Consider the following 13,373-nt stretch of genomic DNA (forward strand, 5'->3'; position numbering starts at 1 on the left):
GATAACAGCACTTAACACTGTTGTAAGGAGTCAGTGAGTTGCCGACTCTCTGGAACGGAATAATAATCATCGGAATAATAATAACAGCCAGTTGTTCATCTTCCTTCTTTGGCTTCACTGAGTAGCCCGGACTTCACACACACACCTCATAGGACTCAGTTTCCCCATCTCCATGCTCCCTAAGCCCCCTCCCTCGCTAGATGTCCCAGTAGGCCAGGGTGGTGGGTGGGGCTGATATCTCCCCAGCCTATTTGCTCTCCCTCCTCACGGGCTGCCACCCTAGCCAAGGACCTTGAATAAAAGGCCAGGGCACCCGTATCCTGCTTCCTCCTCTCCGGCCTGGATCATGCCCCGGCTCCTCGTTACTCTGGTGCTCCTGGGAGCACTGGCCGCCTCAGCAGGTAGGCGCACTGCGCTGGGTCCCTCGGAGTGATCGCCAGCCCACCATCCCATGGGTGGTGCCAGTTGGGCTTTTGAGACTGAGCCCCAGCTCCTTCCACCTCTGCTTTTTGTCTCCCAGAGGCAGCTGAAGGGAGTGTTGGATAGCATCGTTCTGGAGCCAGGCTGGCTGGGTTCAAATCCTGGCTCTGATGCTTCTTAGCTGTGTGACCTTGGGCAAGCCGCTTAACCTCTCTGCGCTCCCGTTTCCCTTCTATGAAATGAGGGTGACAGTGACCCCCTCAGAGGGTTGTTCATTGAATCGATATGTTTGAGGAACTTTTTAAGGGCCTAGAACAGTATCAGGCCCTATTAGGCCTGTCTGTAGGGGAGTTCTTATGGATAGTCAGGAGTAATGTTTATTATTCCTTCACCTTACCCGCCTTGCTGCCTTTTTGGTTCTAAATCTGCCACTGTTGGCCCAGGCTGGGAATTGAACAGCCTGGAACCCAGCCGGAATCTCCCTGTGTGACCTTGGGTGGCCGCTCTGTCCATCTGGCTCCAGTGTTTTCTTCTCTAAGAAGGGCAGCGGTCTTTAGAATGTGCTTCCGAGAGCTGTAGGGCGTCTTGCGAGAGCCTCAGGGCCTCTCTGGAGGTCAAGAAGAAGGCTGACTGGACCGAGGCGTTTCCCCCCAGCCCAGCCTAAGAAGGGGAATTCCACTCAAGCCTGCTCCTTCCTGGGTTTGCAAGGGAGCTGTTGTTCGGGGAAAGAGCTCCCCAGTGAGAACTGGCGGGTCAGGTGGAGACCGCCCACAGCCCCAGCTTGGCGACGCTCATTCCCACCTCCAAACCTTTGCCCACACTGCTGCACCCACCCAGAGGCCCTTCGCACACCTCCAGGAAAATGCTCCTTGATCTTCTCCCAACAGTTCCCCGCCGCCCCCCACCCCGCACCAGCCATCAGGCCTGTTCTGGAATCCTCTGTGTGTGTGTGTGTGTGTGTGTGTGTTCTTTTTCCTCTCTCTCCTTCTCAAAGCTCAGGGTCTCATCACTCCTCTCTCCCCACAGGGACCTCCAAGACGTGTCCGTCCTGCTCTCTGCTGGGAAAGTGCAGAGAGATCACTTGTCCTTCCGCCCAGGACTCCTGCTTGTTCAGCCAGATGCAGCTGGGTGTGGACCAGATAGGGCTGGGCAGAGAGGCTGGGTGAAGTGGGTGGGCAGGGGTCGGAGGAGAGAGGCATGGATGAGCCACCCCTGGGGCTGGAGGGGCCGAACTTTGCCTCATAGCTCAGCTCCATGCCGCTGGGGTGGGGGGCAGGGGTGGTCCCGGGTCGACCTATGGGTATTGCTACAGAGAAGGCAGAGGTCTAGGAGGGCTCGGGGCCTCTAATCTCTCCTCCTCAACCTCTGTCCCCAGAAAACGGGATTCTCATCAAGAACGGGTCGTGTGTGGCCCCTGAGAAATGCCGAGAAAGTGTCTACTCCCTGACCTACGCCCCCCACTTCAGTCTCTGGGTCAGCACAAGCTGCTGTGACAGCAACTGCAGCCGGGCTGCACAGCCAGGTGTGTCACACAGCCGGGTGGGGTGTTGCGGGGGCCTGGCCTCAGTTTTAAGCTCTGCCTGGCTAGTTGGAGCAAGGAAAACCTCGGTTTTCTCATCTGGAAAATGGGTGTGAAGTAAGTTTTGCAAGGGATGCATCCATCACAAAGCTGGAATGTAGTAGGCACTTCACCAATGATTGAGTCACTGGAGAGAAGCCTCTGATTCTTATTTCTGCTGAGGAGAGGGGCCCCCCTGAGGCGAGTTAAGCAGAACAAGCAATGTTACGGGTGGTCACAGCCCAGGTAGGGCAAGGCCAGCGAGGGACCCAGGGTGCACGACTGAAGGGAGCGCTCACCCTCACGGGCTGACTGTGTACTGGCCCAACCTTGACTGTGAGCAGATCCTCACTGGCCTCACTGTAGACCTGACCCCGAGTGGCGGTAAAAATTACGCTTTCTGGCTCGGTAATTTCTCCAAAGGAAGAATTTGCATTTGACTGAGGTTGCAATGGGGAGACCTGAGACAGTGCCACACTCGGGGGCTACTAGCCATCCTTTCAAATTACTGGGGTGTCCTTCCTCCTAAACTGTGAACTTCGACCAACACACACACACACACACACACACACACACACACACACACACACACACCAGCCGGGTCCAGCTTGAGAGGCAGGCATGCTATTTAGAATATGAAATGTCAGTTATGATTAAAACTGCATTGACCAAAACTCCTACGAGTGAAGCAGGACCAAAGGGACTACCTCCAAATCCAGTGATTTTCTCTCGGTAGAGGAGCGAGAGCCTGTACCGTGCAACAGAAATATAATGTTAGCTATATGCGTAATGAAAGCTTTTCAAGTAGCTGCATTAAAAAGTTACAAAGAAAGAGGTGAAATTAATTTTAATAATATATTTTATCTAATGTAATGCACCTAAAGTATTATTTCAACACATGTACAATCGATATAACTTTTTGAATGAGAGAGTTTACATTCTTTCTTCAAACTAAGCCTCTAAAATGAGGGGGTCCCTTACGCCCACAGCACATCGTGGGAGGAACCAGCCACGTTTCAAGTGCTCCATAGCCACGCGTGGGCACTGGCCACGTATTAGCCAGCGCAGTTCGTAGTTATGGGGTTTTTTTTAGTCTGTTTCTCTGTATTTGCCAATATTTCTACATAAACACACATTAAAATGCTTCGCAACTTAGTTCTGACCCAGGGAAAATATGCTCGAACAGCTTCCTCTGAAATGTTTCAGATCTCCAAGAAAGCTCTGAAAATTAATCAGATGGCGGAGAAGCCGGAAGACGCAATCCCACTCTTTTGCAGAATACCACAAAATAGTAAAACCTAAAATAAGAGGATCACTTTTTAACCCCTTTTTGAGTTTGAAGTCTTTAGGGGAAGGCTTTTGTTTATTCGGTCAGTGTTGTGTCTCCAGAAAAGGTCCTGGTACACAGTAGGTGCTCAAGAAACGTTCATAGGATCCAGCACAAAGGTTTATTCAGGACAAATGAAGAGTGTGGGGCCAGCCCCACCCACGGCTCTGTTTGCTGTTCCTGGAAATAAGTCTTCAGGGGCCAGTAGGAGCTGACCGAGACCGGGCTGGCCCCATTTTGGAGGAAAATGTTTTGGATTGTGGAGGGTGGAGGCAGCAAGAACAGAGGGCTGGTGGGGGCAGGAGGGCTGACAGCGGGTGCTCCTCAGCCCCCACCCCACCCTGACTGTTCCCGCTCCCACCAGAGCAAAGGCCCGAAGCCCCGCCCAACGGGGTGAAGTGTCACTACTGCTCTGGGAAGGAGCCAGCCCCTTGCAACTCCCTCTCGGTCATGGACTGCACCGGGGACCAGAACGTGTGTGTCACCCTCAAAGGGACATGGGATGGAGGTAAGGGCTCCCTTCAGGAGGTCATTTGCATGATGAGCCTCCCTCCCACCGGCACAAATAAGTGTTGAGGTTCATTTGCATGGGCGTTCTAGTTATTTATGGCTATTTAACAAATCACTTGTAAACGCAGGGGCAACCTAAAACAAGAACAACCATTTGATTAAGTCACGGTTTCTGTGGGTTGGGGGTTCATTAAGGGCTCAGCTGGACAGTTCTGGTTCTCTCATGCATTGCTGTCGGAAGGTGGCTGGGGCTGGAGCTGCAGGGCTGAGGGCAACCGGGGGCCAGCTGAGCGTCTCTGTCACGCATGTGGACTCAGGGCCTGTGCGCGTGGTCTCCCCACATTGGCGAGCTTGGGCTTCCAGAGCAAGTATTCCAGCAAACAAAGTGGGAGCTGCATGGTCTTTGCCAGCCCAGCCTTGGAAGTCACACCGTGTCCCTTCTACCAAGCTTTACTGGTTGAAACAGTCACAAAGGCCGATGTGGTTTCAAAGGAGGAGGCGTAGACCCTCACCTCTTGATGAATTTGCAGATATGTTTTAAACCTCCCACTATGTGTTTGCAAATGGTTGGAGCAGAGGCTTTTTGAACAAAGGGCTTAGAATAAAATCACAGTGACCAGAAGACACACTAACTATGAAGCCAACAAAGTGACAGAGAGAAGTGGCCTGGGCTTCTGCTCCTGACAGCATGGTGGACTAGATCCTTTGAAGGGTCTTCTTGCTACAGACAGTGGCATCCTGGGAGGGCGGGGAGGGGGAGTGGGAGTGGCAGGAGTGGGGCTGGGGTGAGGGTTTTGTCACTGCCATTGTTTAGAAATGCCAGTATACAGTGATAATAACAAGCAGATCGATGTTCAGCCTGCTTTATTATTGCTTTTGAACACTTCATAGACAAAACACTTCCTTGTAGCCTGCTCCCAGGGCGGATGGCTCCCCTTACCCACCTCCCTGGCATGCCGCTTCTTACAGATGACCCGGATGCTGTACAAAAACCCTTCTCCCTGCCTTTGGGAGCTTACATTAAGTTAGGGAAATTTCCAAGGGTCTCCAAACCAAAGAAAAGCGTTCACAGAAATCAGAACAAGAGCAGTGAGTACACATGGGAAGGCACAGCGGCCCTGAGAGGAAATGCTGGGAACAGCCTGCTTTGGGTGCCGAGCTCTTAGGTTGGCAGCGTAGTTGGGGCGCTGATCCTTAGACTCCCACATAAGCCAGGGCCCTTGGAAGGAGGCTGAGATGACCCCAGGCTGGCAGCACCTCCCGGCTCTCGGTATAAACCGAGGAAAGTCCTCTCCATAGACAAGCCACCAGGTCTTCCACAGATCAACACCGACCAAATGTGAGCTCCTGAAATGCACGGGGAAGCAAGCCACCACAAGCGATGGCAGGAGCGGGGAACAACAGGTGCAGACCCACGCGGAGCCCAACGACTGTAGTTATCAGCTCCAGAACAGAACCGTAGGTGATATACGTGAAGGAATAGAGTTAGAATCCCCAAAATGAGCAGGCAACAAGAGGTTGTAAGAAGTGAGCAGGCATATTTGAAAACGAGTCATCAGAACTATCAAGAGGGACAAAGAGAGAGAGACACCAAGCTGGGACGCTCGGGCTTTGTGTCGCGCCTGAAGCTTCCCCCTGTCCTTGCAGTGGGTCCACAAATCCTGAAGGGCTGTGCTACACCGGACGTGTGCAACCTGCCAGTGAACACCCCCCTGGGCCCGGAGGCATCTGGATTTCATCTCACAAGCCCACCCGAATGCAACGACGAGGCTCCTCCCAACCCGCCAGGTGCTTTGAATTTTGTCTCTCTGAGACCCTACCCTCCCTGCCCTCCTGGGATCCCGCTTGTCCTTCCCAGTCCTGCATGCTCCCAGGGCATCCTCTCCCCCTACTATAATGGCCCCAGGGAGTGTAATAACTCATATATATGCACACACACACACACACCACCTGACACACCCGGAAGCAGGAAATCCCATTGGTATGTAGCCACACATTCACAAACATTCACATTTATATCCTGGGCCCCAAAACACACCTACAGGGGAGCACGCATTTCTAACCATGAACCTCCTGTTGCGTAAGTGACCCTAGAGAGTGTAAACTCGGTTTCAGTAAGAAAGCTTCCCTTTCCTCCCTTTCTTGCTTGTGCGAAAGACAGATTTGCCAACGGTCTCCTTTGGGCTTAAAAAACAACACTGACAATAACGTTTATCTTTCAGAAGAGAGAGATGCTAATTGAGATAGCGCTTACCAGGGCAGCAGCTTTCTGAGTGAGACGTCGGAACAGAATTGCAGATGTTTCAGAGGCGATAAAGGAAATTTCCAAACCTGGGCAGCGCAGCGTTCCTTCCATGCCAGGGACTCAGGAGACGCTTTGGTGGGGACGCTTTGGTGGGGACAGTTCTGTGAGGCAGAAGTTCTTAATGAACCTGCAGCAGAGAGGGGACCTTCTCACCTTCGCTTCCTCAGATTACCCGCTGCTAGGAGTTTTCGTTTCAAAACTAAACAGTGAATGAAGTTAATTATCTTAATGAAAGAAAGGTAGACTTGGGGGCTCAAAACTTTACAATATGGAAAGGGAAAAGGGCAAAACAGGATTACCAACAACCGGAACCAGGGCCGTGGCATTTTGGCGTATACAGTTCCCGCGGACACATAACATAGCCAAGCAGGGACACCTCAGCTGTCAGATCCACACATGTAGACCCGGGGAGAGACAGGCACAAACATACAAAAGCACAACATGCCCACAAGCACGCTGCAACACGCTAACATCCCCATTCACATCTGTACGCTGGCATACAACGTATCCGAGCACCCAACGCCTTGCTGGAAACACAGACACGCACAGACACACTCAGGCACCGCCCCCCCCCCCCCACAGGCTGTCCTCCAGCAGCCCGTCTCTCTCTCCCTGCAGGTCCCCATGAAACTTTGACCCATGCCAGGGCTAAGGTCACTACCTGCTTCAGGTGCTCTGACAGCTCCCACTGTGAGCCTTTCTCCTGCCCGGCAGATAAGAACCACTGCCTTCAGACGGTGGGCATCCTGGGTGAGTGTCCCTGGGGACTGGATCGGTTAGGGGAGGTGGAACCGGGGCCTGAGGCACAGCGAGCCCCTGTTCCCGCTCCCCCCACCCCCCCGCCCCCATCTGCTGCTTTTACTGCCATCACAGTAGCCTTTTCCTGGCCATGGGGGACAGAGCCTGGTGGCAGGGGAGGATGTGAGTTTAAAATCTGATGCCCCTTTTGTTTAGCTATTTATTGCTGAATAAGAAGTCAACTCGTTACATAGGCTCAACAAACAGAAACAAACTCAGGGATACAGAGAACAAATTGGTGGTCGACAAACAGGACGCAGGGGCGGGGCTGGGTGAAAAAGGTGAAGGGATTAAGAAGCACATGTTGCCAGTTATTAAAATAGTCACGGGGATGTAAAGTACACGTAGGAAATACAGACAATAGTATTGTAATAACTGTGTATGGTGTCAGACAGATATGAGACTTAGCACTGTGATCACTTCATAAGGTATCTAAATGTCTAATCACTTTGTCGTACCCCTGAAACTAGTATGATATTGTATGCCAACTGTGATTGAAAAATAATTTTTAAAGAAGTAATGACTTCACCACAAAAGGACAAATACTGTCTGACTCCACTTCTACGAGGATACTTCACTTTGTGAAATAGTCAAAACCATGGGAAAAGAAAGTAGCATGCTGTGGGGGAGGGGGGCATTGTTGTTTGATTGGTAGACAGTTTTAGTTTTGCAAAATGAAAACTTTCTAGAGATCTTCTAAGTGGAGCCTAATCACCAAAACAAACACGCAAGCAAAATATAACCAGACATTGAAAATAAGAACAAACTGACAGTAACCTGAGGGGAGGTGGGAGGACAATAATGGGGGGAAAGGAGGAAGGGTTTTCAGGAACATGTATAAAGGACACATGGACAAAACCAAGAGGGGGTGAGATCAGGGGTGGGAGGTGGGGATGGCTGGGGTGGGGGGGATTGGGGGGGGAAATGGGGACAACTGTACTTGAACAACAATAAAAAAAATGAAGGTAAAAAATTTTCTAGAGATCTGTTTCACAACCATGTTAATATACTTAACACTACTGAACTTCACTTAAAAATAAGATAGTAAATTTTTAAGAAAGATTTTATTGATTTATTTTTAGAGAGAGGGGAAGGGGGAGAAAGAAAGGGAGAAACATCAAGGTGTGGTTGCCTCTCGTGGACCCCTACTGGGGACCTGGCCCGAAACTCAGGCGTGTGCCCTGACTGGGAATCCAACCAGCGACCCTTCGGTGCACAGGCAGGCACTCAACCCACTGAGTCACACCAGCCAGGGCAGATGGTAAATTTTATAACGTGTTTTTTTTTTTTTTTTTTTTTTACCACAATTTGAAAAAAACCTCATGGCCTTAAACAATGATTTTTATTTCCCACCATCCTGCAGCTTGACTGGGCTCAGCCGGGCAGTTGTTCTGCTCCAGAGACTGAAGGCCAAGGTCACATAGGTGGCTGCATCCAGCCAGGAACTCGACTGGGGCTGGGATGTTCAATTCAGCCTCTCACTTTCTGGGTCCTCTCTCCATCTGGTCTCTCATTAGGCTGCAGCCTAGTCGAGCTTCCTTACAGTATAGTGGCTGGCTCCCCAGAAGACGGAAGTGGAAACCGGTAGCTCCTTAAGAGTTAAGCCCAGAACCAGCAGTGTCATTTCTGCCACATTCTATAGACCAGAGCCAGTGGCAAGGCCAGCTCAGATGTAAGGGGCGAGGAAATAGATTCTGCCTTGTGATGCTGGAGTGGTAAAGTCTCGTTGCAAAGACAGTGTGTGGGGTGGGAGGCAGAGTGTGGCCGTCTTGATATCTACCACAGTTTTCCAGGCAGGGAGTCCCCTGAGCCCCCTGTGCATCTGCCTCTTGAAGGGAAAAACAGCACATTTCTGTAAATGGCAAGAGGCGTTGAGCTACAAACAAGATTTTCTTGGGTATAAATTCCAAGATGCATGGAAATAGTATAACTAGGAATAGTAAGGATCGTGGACCAGGCTGGGCATTTCTGGGGTCCTAGAGAAGTTTCTGGCCGAGGACCTGAGATGCTCAGAGACAGGCCGGGGACACGTCGCAGGCGCAGAGCTGCCTCTTCATTGGAATCCTAAGGGGAGAAGGCAGGGGAAGGAACGCTTCCTGACCTATGCGTCTTGGTGCACAATGGCAGGCTTTGAGTGCATCAGGGATGATTCAGGCAGAGTGAATGCCAGTAATGACACCCGGAGGGCTTTGGGGGGCTCAGTGAAGTGGTGGCTGGTGACTGCTCTTCCTCACAAGTCTGACCCCAAATGTCTCCAGCTCTAGCGGAAGGCAACTCCATGGACTGGAGAAACGGTTCCTGCGTGGCCTCCAAGGACTGCAAGTCTGACAGCCTCATCTCCTCCCTGACCTACAGCAACAGCTTTGGCTTCTGGATCAACACCACTTGTTGCCAAGGCAACTGCCAGAAGCCCACTCTTCTTGGTATGCTGCCACCAGAAAGCAGTCACATGGGTGGCTAAGGAGGTGGCGGGGTGACTGGGGGAGAGAGTTTGTCCTGGGTTGGAGAAGGCCTCACTTAACCCCCACTCCCCCGTCAGGCTGCCCTAAGGCACCCGGACCCCAGCCCGGCGGGAAAGCCCATTCCAGTCAGTCTCTTGTGGTAGAGCCCGTGAGCACGTGGAGGGCCCTCAGAGGCCCTGCGAGTCCCCCCGGCTGACTGTCACCCTCCTTCACACAGCAGCTCTGCCGGTCTCCCGCACCCTCAGCAAGTTCCTGTGTCCTACGTGTGCGGACAGCCACCTGGGCTTCTGCAATTCCTCCTTGTACATGCAGTGTCCCCAAGGGGAGACCGAGTGTGTCCAGCTAGACATAGTGTCTGAAGAAGGTAATGTGTGTGGATGTGTGTGCACATGTGGGCGTGAGTGAGCCTGAGCACCCTGACTTTGAGTAAGGCATGCCTAAGTTTGGGGTCCCCCTCTATCCTTTGCTCTGCGTGCCCAAGGTAAGTGACTGCGTCTCACTGAGCCTCACTTTTATCTTCTGGGAAGGGGGGTGCTGGAAGCACCTCACAGGGGTTTGTGAGGACGAACTGAGCTCATGAGGGACGCGAGAGAGCAGAGGGTATAACTGGAGTCTGGGGTCAGGCTGCCTGGGGTCAGATCCCAAATCTATACCACGTATGAGCTGGGCGGCTGTGGGCAGGTGACTTCGCCTCTCTCTGCTCAATTTCCCATCTGAGAATATTCCAGTTCGGGGCAAAATGAGACAAAGGCAGGATAATTCCAGTCCCTAACTCATAAGACGGCTGTGAGAAGGGAGCTAACGCACACAACTTCCAGGTGAGTGCTCTTCAAAAGAAATACGGGAGCCACGTGTATAATTTAAGTTGTTCTAGTAGCCGCATTAAAAAAGTACAAAGTAACAGGCCCTGGCTGGTGTGGCTCAGTGGATTGAGGGCCGGCCTGGGAATCTAAAGGTCTCCAGTTCGACTCCCAGTCAGGGCACACGCCTGGGTTGTGGGCCAGGTTCCCAGTTGGGGTGTGAGAGAGGCAACCGATCGATGTATCTTTCGCACATCAGTTTTTCTCTCCCTCTGTTTCTGTCTCCTTTCCCCACTCTCTATAAATAAATAAATAATCTTTAAAAAAGTAGAAAGTAACAGATGAAATTAATTTGGTAATATATTTTATTTTTAACCCAATATATCCAACAGCTATCATGTCAACATGCAACCGATATAAGAAATTATAACGAGCTAACTCTTACATTCAGTCTTTCCTACTAAGCCCTTAAAATCTGGTGGGGATTTGACACTCACAGCACCTCCCGGTTCAGACCAGCCCCATCCCCAGTGCTGAGCAGGCCAGGGGCTGCTGTACTGAACAGCATTATTCTAGAACACAGCAAGCGTGGGTATATGGCACGGTGGTGAATTTCAGACGATACTGAGGGGGAGACAGGAAGACAGTTTGACTCAGAGATGTTGAAATGTGTGTGTGGGGAGGAGGGAGGGTGTGCCTCTTGGAACTGATGGAATTCCACGGCAGTGGTCACGACTGTGCCGGGCGGGGAAGGCTTGCATGCGGTGGACAGGCCTGCAACCAGCAACACTCAGGGACTGGGTGTGCGGAGGAACTCGGGTGTGCGAGCACCGTGTGTGTGTTTCCTGGACAGGGTGGCTCGGTGTGCTTGTGTTGATTGTGGGAGGGCTCCTGGGGGCACCAGGGGAGCTGTATGTGATTGACATATGTGGGTAGCAGGGCCTGAGGGTGGGTGTGGGGTGCCTCACAAATAGGGTTCTTTGAGGAAGTACATTTCAGTTCAGGGCAAAATAAGACAATGGCAGGCCGTGCTGTGCGGCTTCCATTTCTTTTTAACTTTTGTATTATGGAGAAGTTCGAAGACAAATAAAAGAGGAAATACTTTATTTTTTTAAGATTTCATTGATTTATTTTTAGAGAGAGGAAGAGAGGGAGAAAGAGAGGGACAGAAACATTAATACGTGGTTGCCTCTCACACGCCCCCTACTGGGGGCCTGGCCCGCAACCCAGGCACATGCCCTGACTGGGAATCAAACCGTGACTGTTAGGTTAGCAGGCCCGAGCTCAGTCCATTGAGCTACACCAGCCAGGGCCCGTGTTTCCTTTGGATGTGACAGTTTTCTTTTCCAAAACCTCAGCAAGGCTCTGACCCTGTGCAACGGGCACTCTGAGGGGCTGCAGAGAATTTCAGGGGAATTTTCTTAGAGAAACCCAAAGTCTGGGGTCGGGGAGGCGGGGCAGGTGCAGGTAGGGACGAGCGTGCGCTTGTGCAGGTGACCCAGCCTGCGCGCATCCTCACCTAGCGGTTCCCACCCAGTCTCCCCAGGTGGCAGGGACATACGAGTGCGTGGCTGCGGATCCAGCGACCTGTGCAGCGCCCCAGTCGGGACAGAGGGGCTCTGGGCGCTCTTCAACCACCGGATGACCGGCCAGTTCAAGTGCAGCTCCAGCGTGCGTGCCTTCATCGACTCGGGAGCGGCACCTGGCCTCCGCCTCACCCTGCCGGTGGTGGTGGCCGCGCTGGTCACGGCGGCCCTCTCATGAGTAGTCCCGCCTGGCCCCCCTCACGCGGGAGCTCCCCCGCCCCCTGGTTCCACTCATGGCTAGAAGGCACCCTGGCTCCCCTCTGCTAGGATATTTCCAGGGGCCTGGAAGGTTCTGGTGAAAGAGTCAAGAAGGGGTGAGCCTCCGCCCTCAGACTAAGGCTTCCCTGTGGCTGGACCCCTTCATCACCCCACGGGCCCAAAGGCTATACCTCTTCCCTAACACTAGAGCTTCCCCGAGGCCACACCTCCTCCCTCAGACCAGGCTGTTTTTCCTCCCCAGACTAGAGACCCCTCCATGATTACATATTCTCCTCCACATGGGGAGCCTCAAAGCCTAGGCCTCCTTCGGTCAAGCTGGGCATCCCCAACGCCAGGCTACGGCCACAGACTAGGGCTGTGTCTTTTCTCCCGAACACTGGGACACAACTCCCCCTCCTTCTGTCTCCCTCTTCAGGCTCTAGCAAAGTCCTGGGCAGCCAAGGTGGGGCTTAAGGACCAAATTCGCCCGCTCCCCAGGCTTCTCAGCCATCCCTTCCACCCCACCACCCACCCCCCTTCTGTCTGGGCTCAGGCTCCGCTGTCACCAAGTTTGAATGAATCGCATCGCACAAGCTGAGTGGTTTGGGTTTCTTTTCTTGGTGTTCACGGCCTCATACAGGGCCCTGAGGTGGTCTGCTCTCTCCTCTGGGGACCCGAGGGGACCTGCAGGTGACAGTGTTTGGGAGCCAGGGTGGGCATGAGATCCAATGCTCAGTCCGGTGTGAGTGTCACCTTAGAGCTCTTGTGGGGCCTGGAGGACTGAGCAGAGAGGTCAAGCGGGACACTCACAGGAGGCTGAAGGCCGGGAACCACTCGGCTGCGAGCAATGGATATAGTCCAACTAAGAGAACTGAACCAGTTCCCTCAGCACGCATTTGACACATGTTCGTGGATCACGTCAGTCGATCAAGCACAGTTCTAGTCACTGGGGGCACGTAGTAAAAATCCCTCTGCTCTCAGGAATTTATGTCCAGTGGGGGAGAGAGACAATAAACATCACATACGCTAGATGGTGGTAAGTGCCCTGGAGAAACCATGGAGGGGGAGGAATGGGGAGCCCTGGGACAGGGGGCACTTTACATGGGGTGGGTTAAGAGGCCTCAGGAAGGTGACATCTGAGTGAAGACCTGCAGGGGGTGAGGGACAGGGCCCTGCAGATGGCAGGGGCCAGGCTGGGGGCATTCCAGGGGCAGAGGGATCTGCAAGCAAAGGCCTGAGGGACGAGTGGCAAAGACTAGTTAATACTGTGGAGCAAATGCACCACCAGACGGAGTGAGCGGAGGCAGGGGATGCAGCGGGCATTAACCGAGCAGGTCAAAGGCATCATCCACCACCCAGCTGCTGCTCTGCCCTCCTCCGCACGCTGGGTTCACATGATGACGGCCATC

At 52.7% G+C, this 13,373-nt stretch overlaps 1 protein-coding gene across 2 annotated transcripts; it reads left to right on the top strand.

The window, feature by feature from the left end:
• Positions 1-265: 265 nt before the first annotated feature.
• Positions 266-12,557, top strand: LOC123480663 (uncharacterized). Of its 2 annotated transcripts, none has more exons than XM_045202975.3 (9): positions 266-401; positions 1,447-1,548; positions 1,796-1,942; positions 3,670-3,813; positions 5,463-5,603; positions 6,739-6,870; positions 9,177-9,341; positions 9,598-9,744; positions 11,718-12,557. In XM_045202975.3, exons 1-9 carry the CDS (start codon positions 347-349, stop codon positions 11,942-11,944), a joined length of 1,260 nt encoding a protein of 419 aa, XP_045058910.2. In that variant the 5' UTR covers positions 266-346; the 3' UTR covers positions 11,945-12,557. The 2 variants fall into 2 exon arrangements, with proteins under 2 accessions (XP_045058910.2, XP_045058911.2); XM_045202976.3 differs by having other exon boundaries at positions 9,601-9,744.
• Positions 12,558-13,373: the final 816 nt, after the last annotated feature.

This window comes from Desmodus rotundus, chromosome 12 (genome assembly GCF_022682495.2).
Source record: "Desmodus rotundus isolate HL8 chromosome 12, HLdesRot8A.1, whole genome shotgun sequence".
Taxonomy (NCBI): Eukaryota; Metazoa; Chordata; class Mammalia; order Chiroptera; family Phyllostomidae; genus Desmodus; species Desmodus rotundus.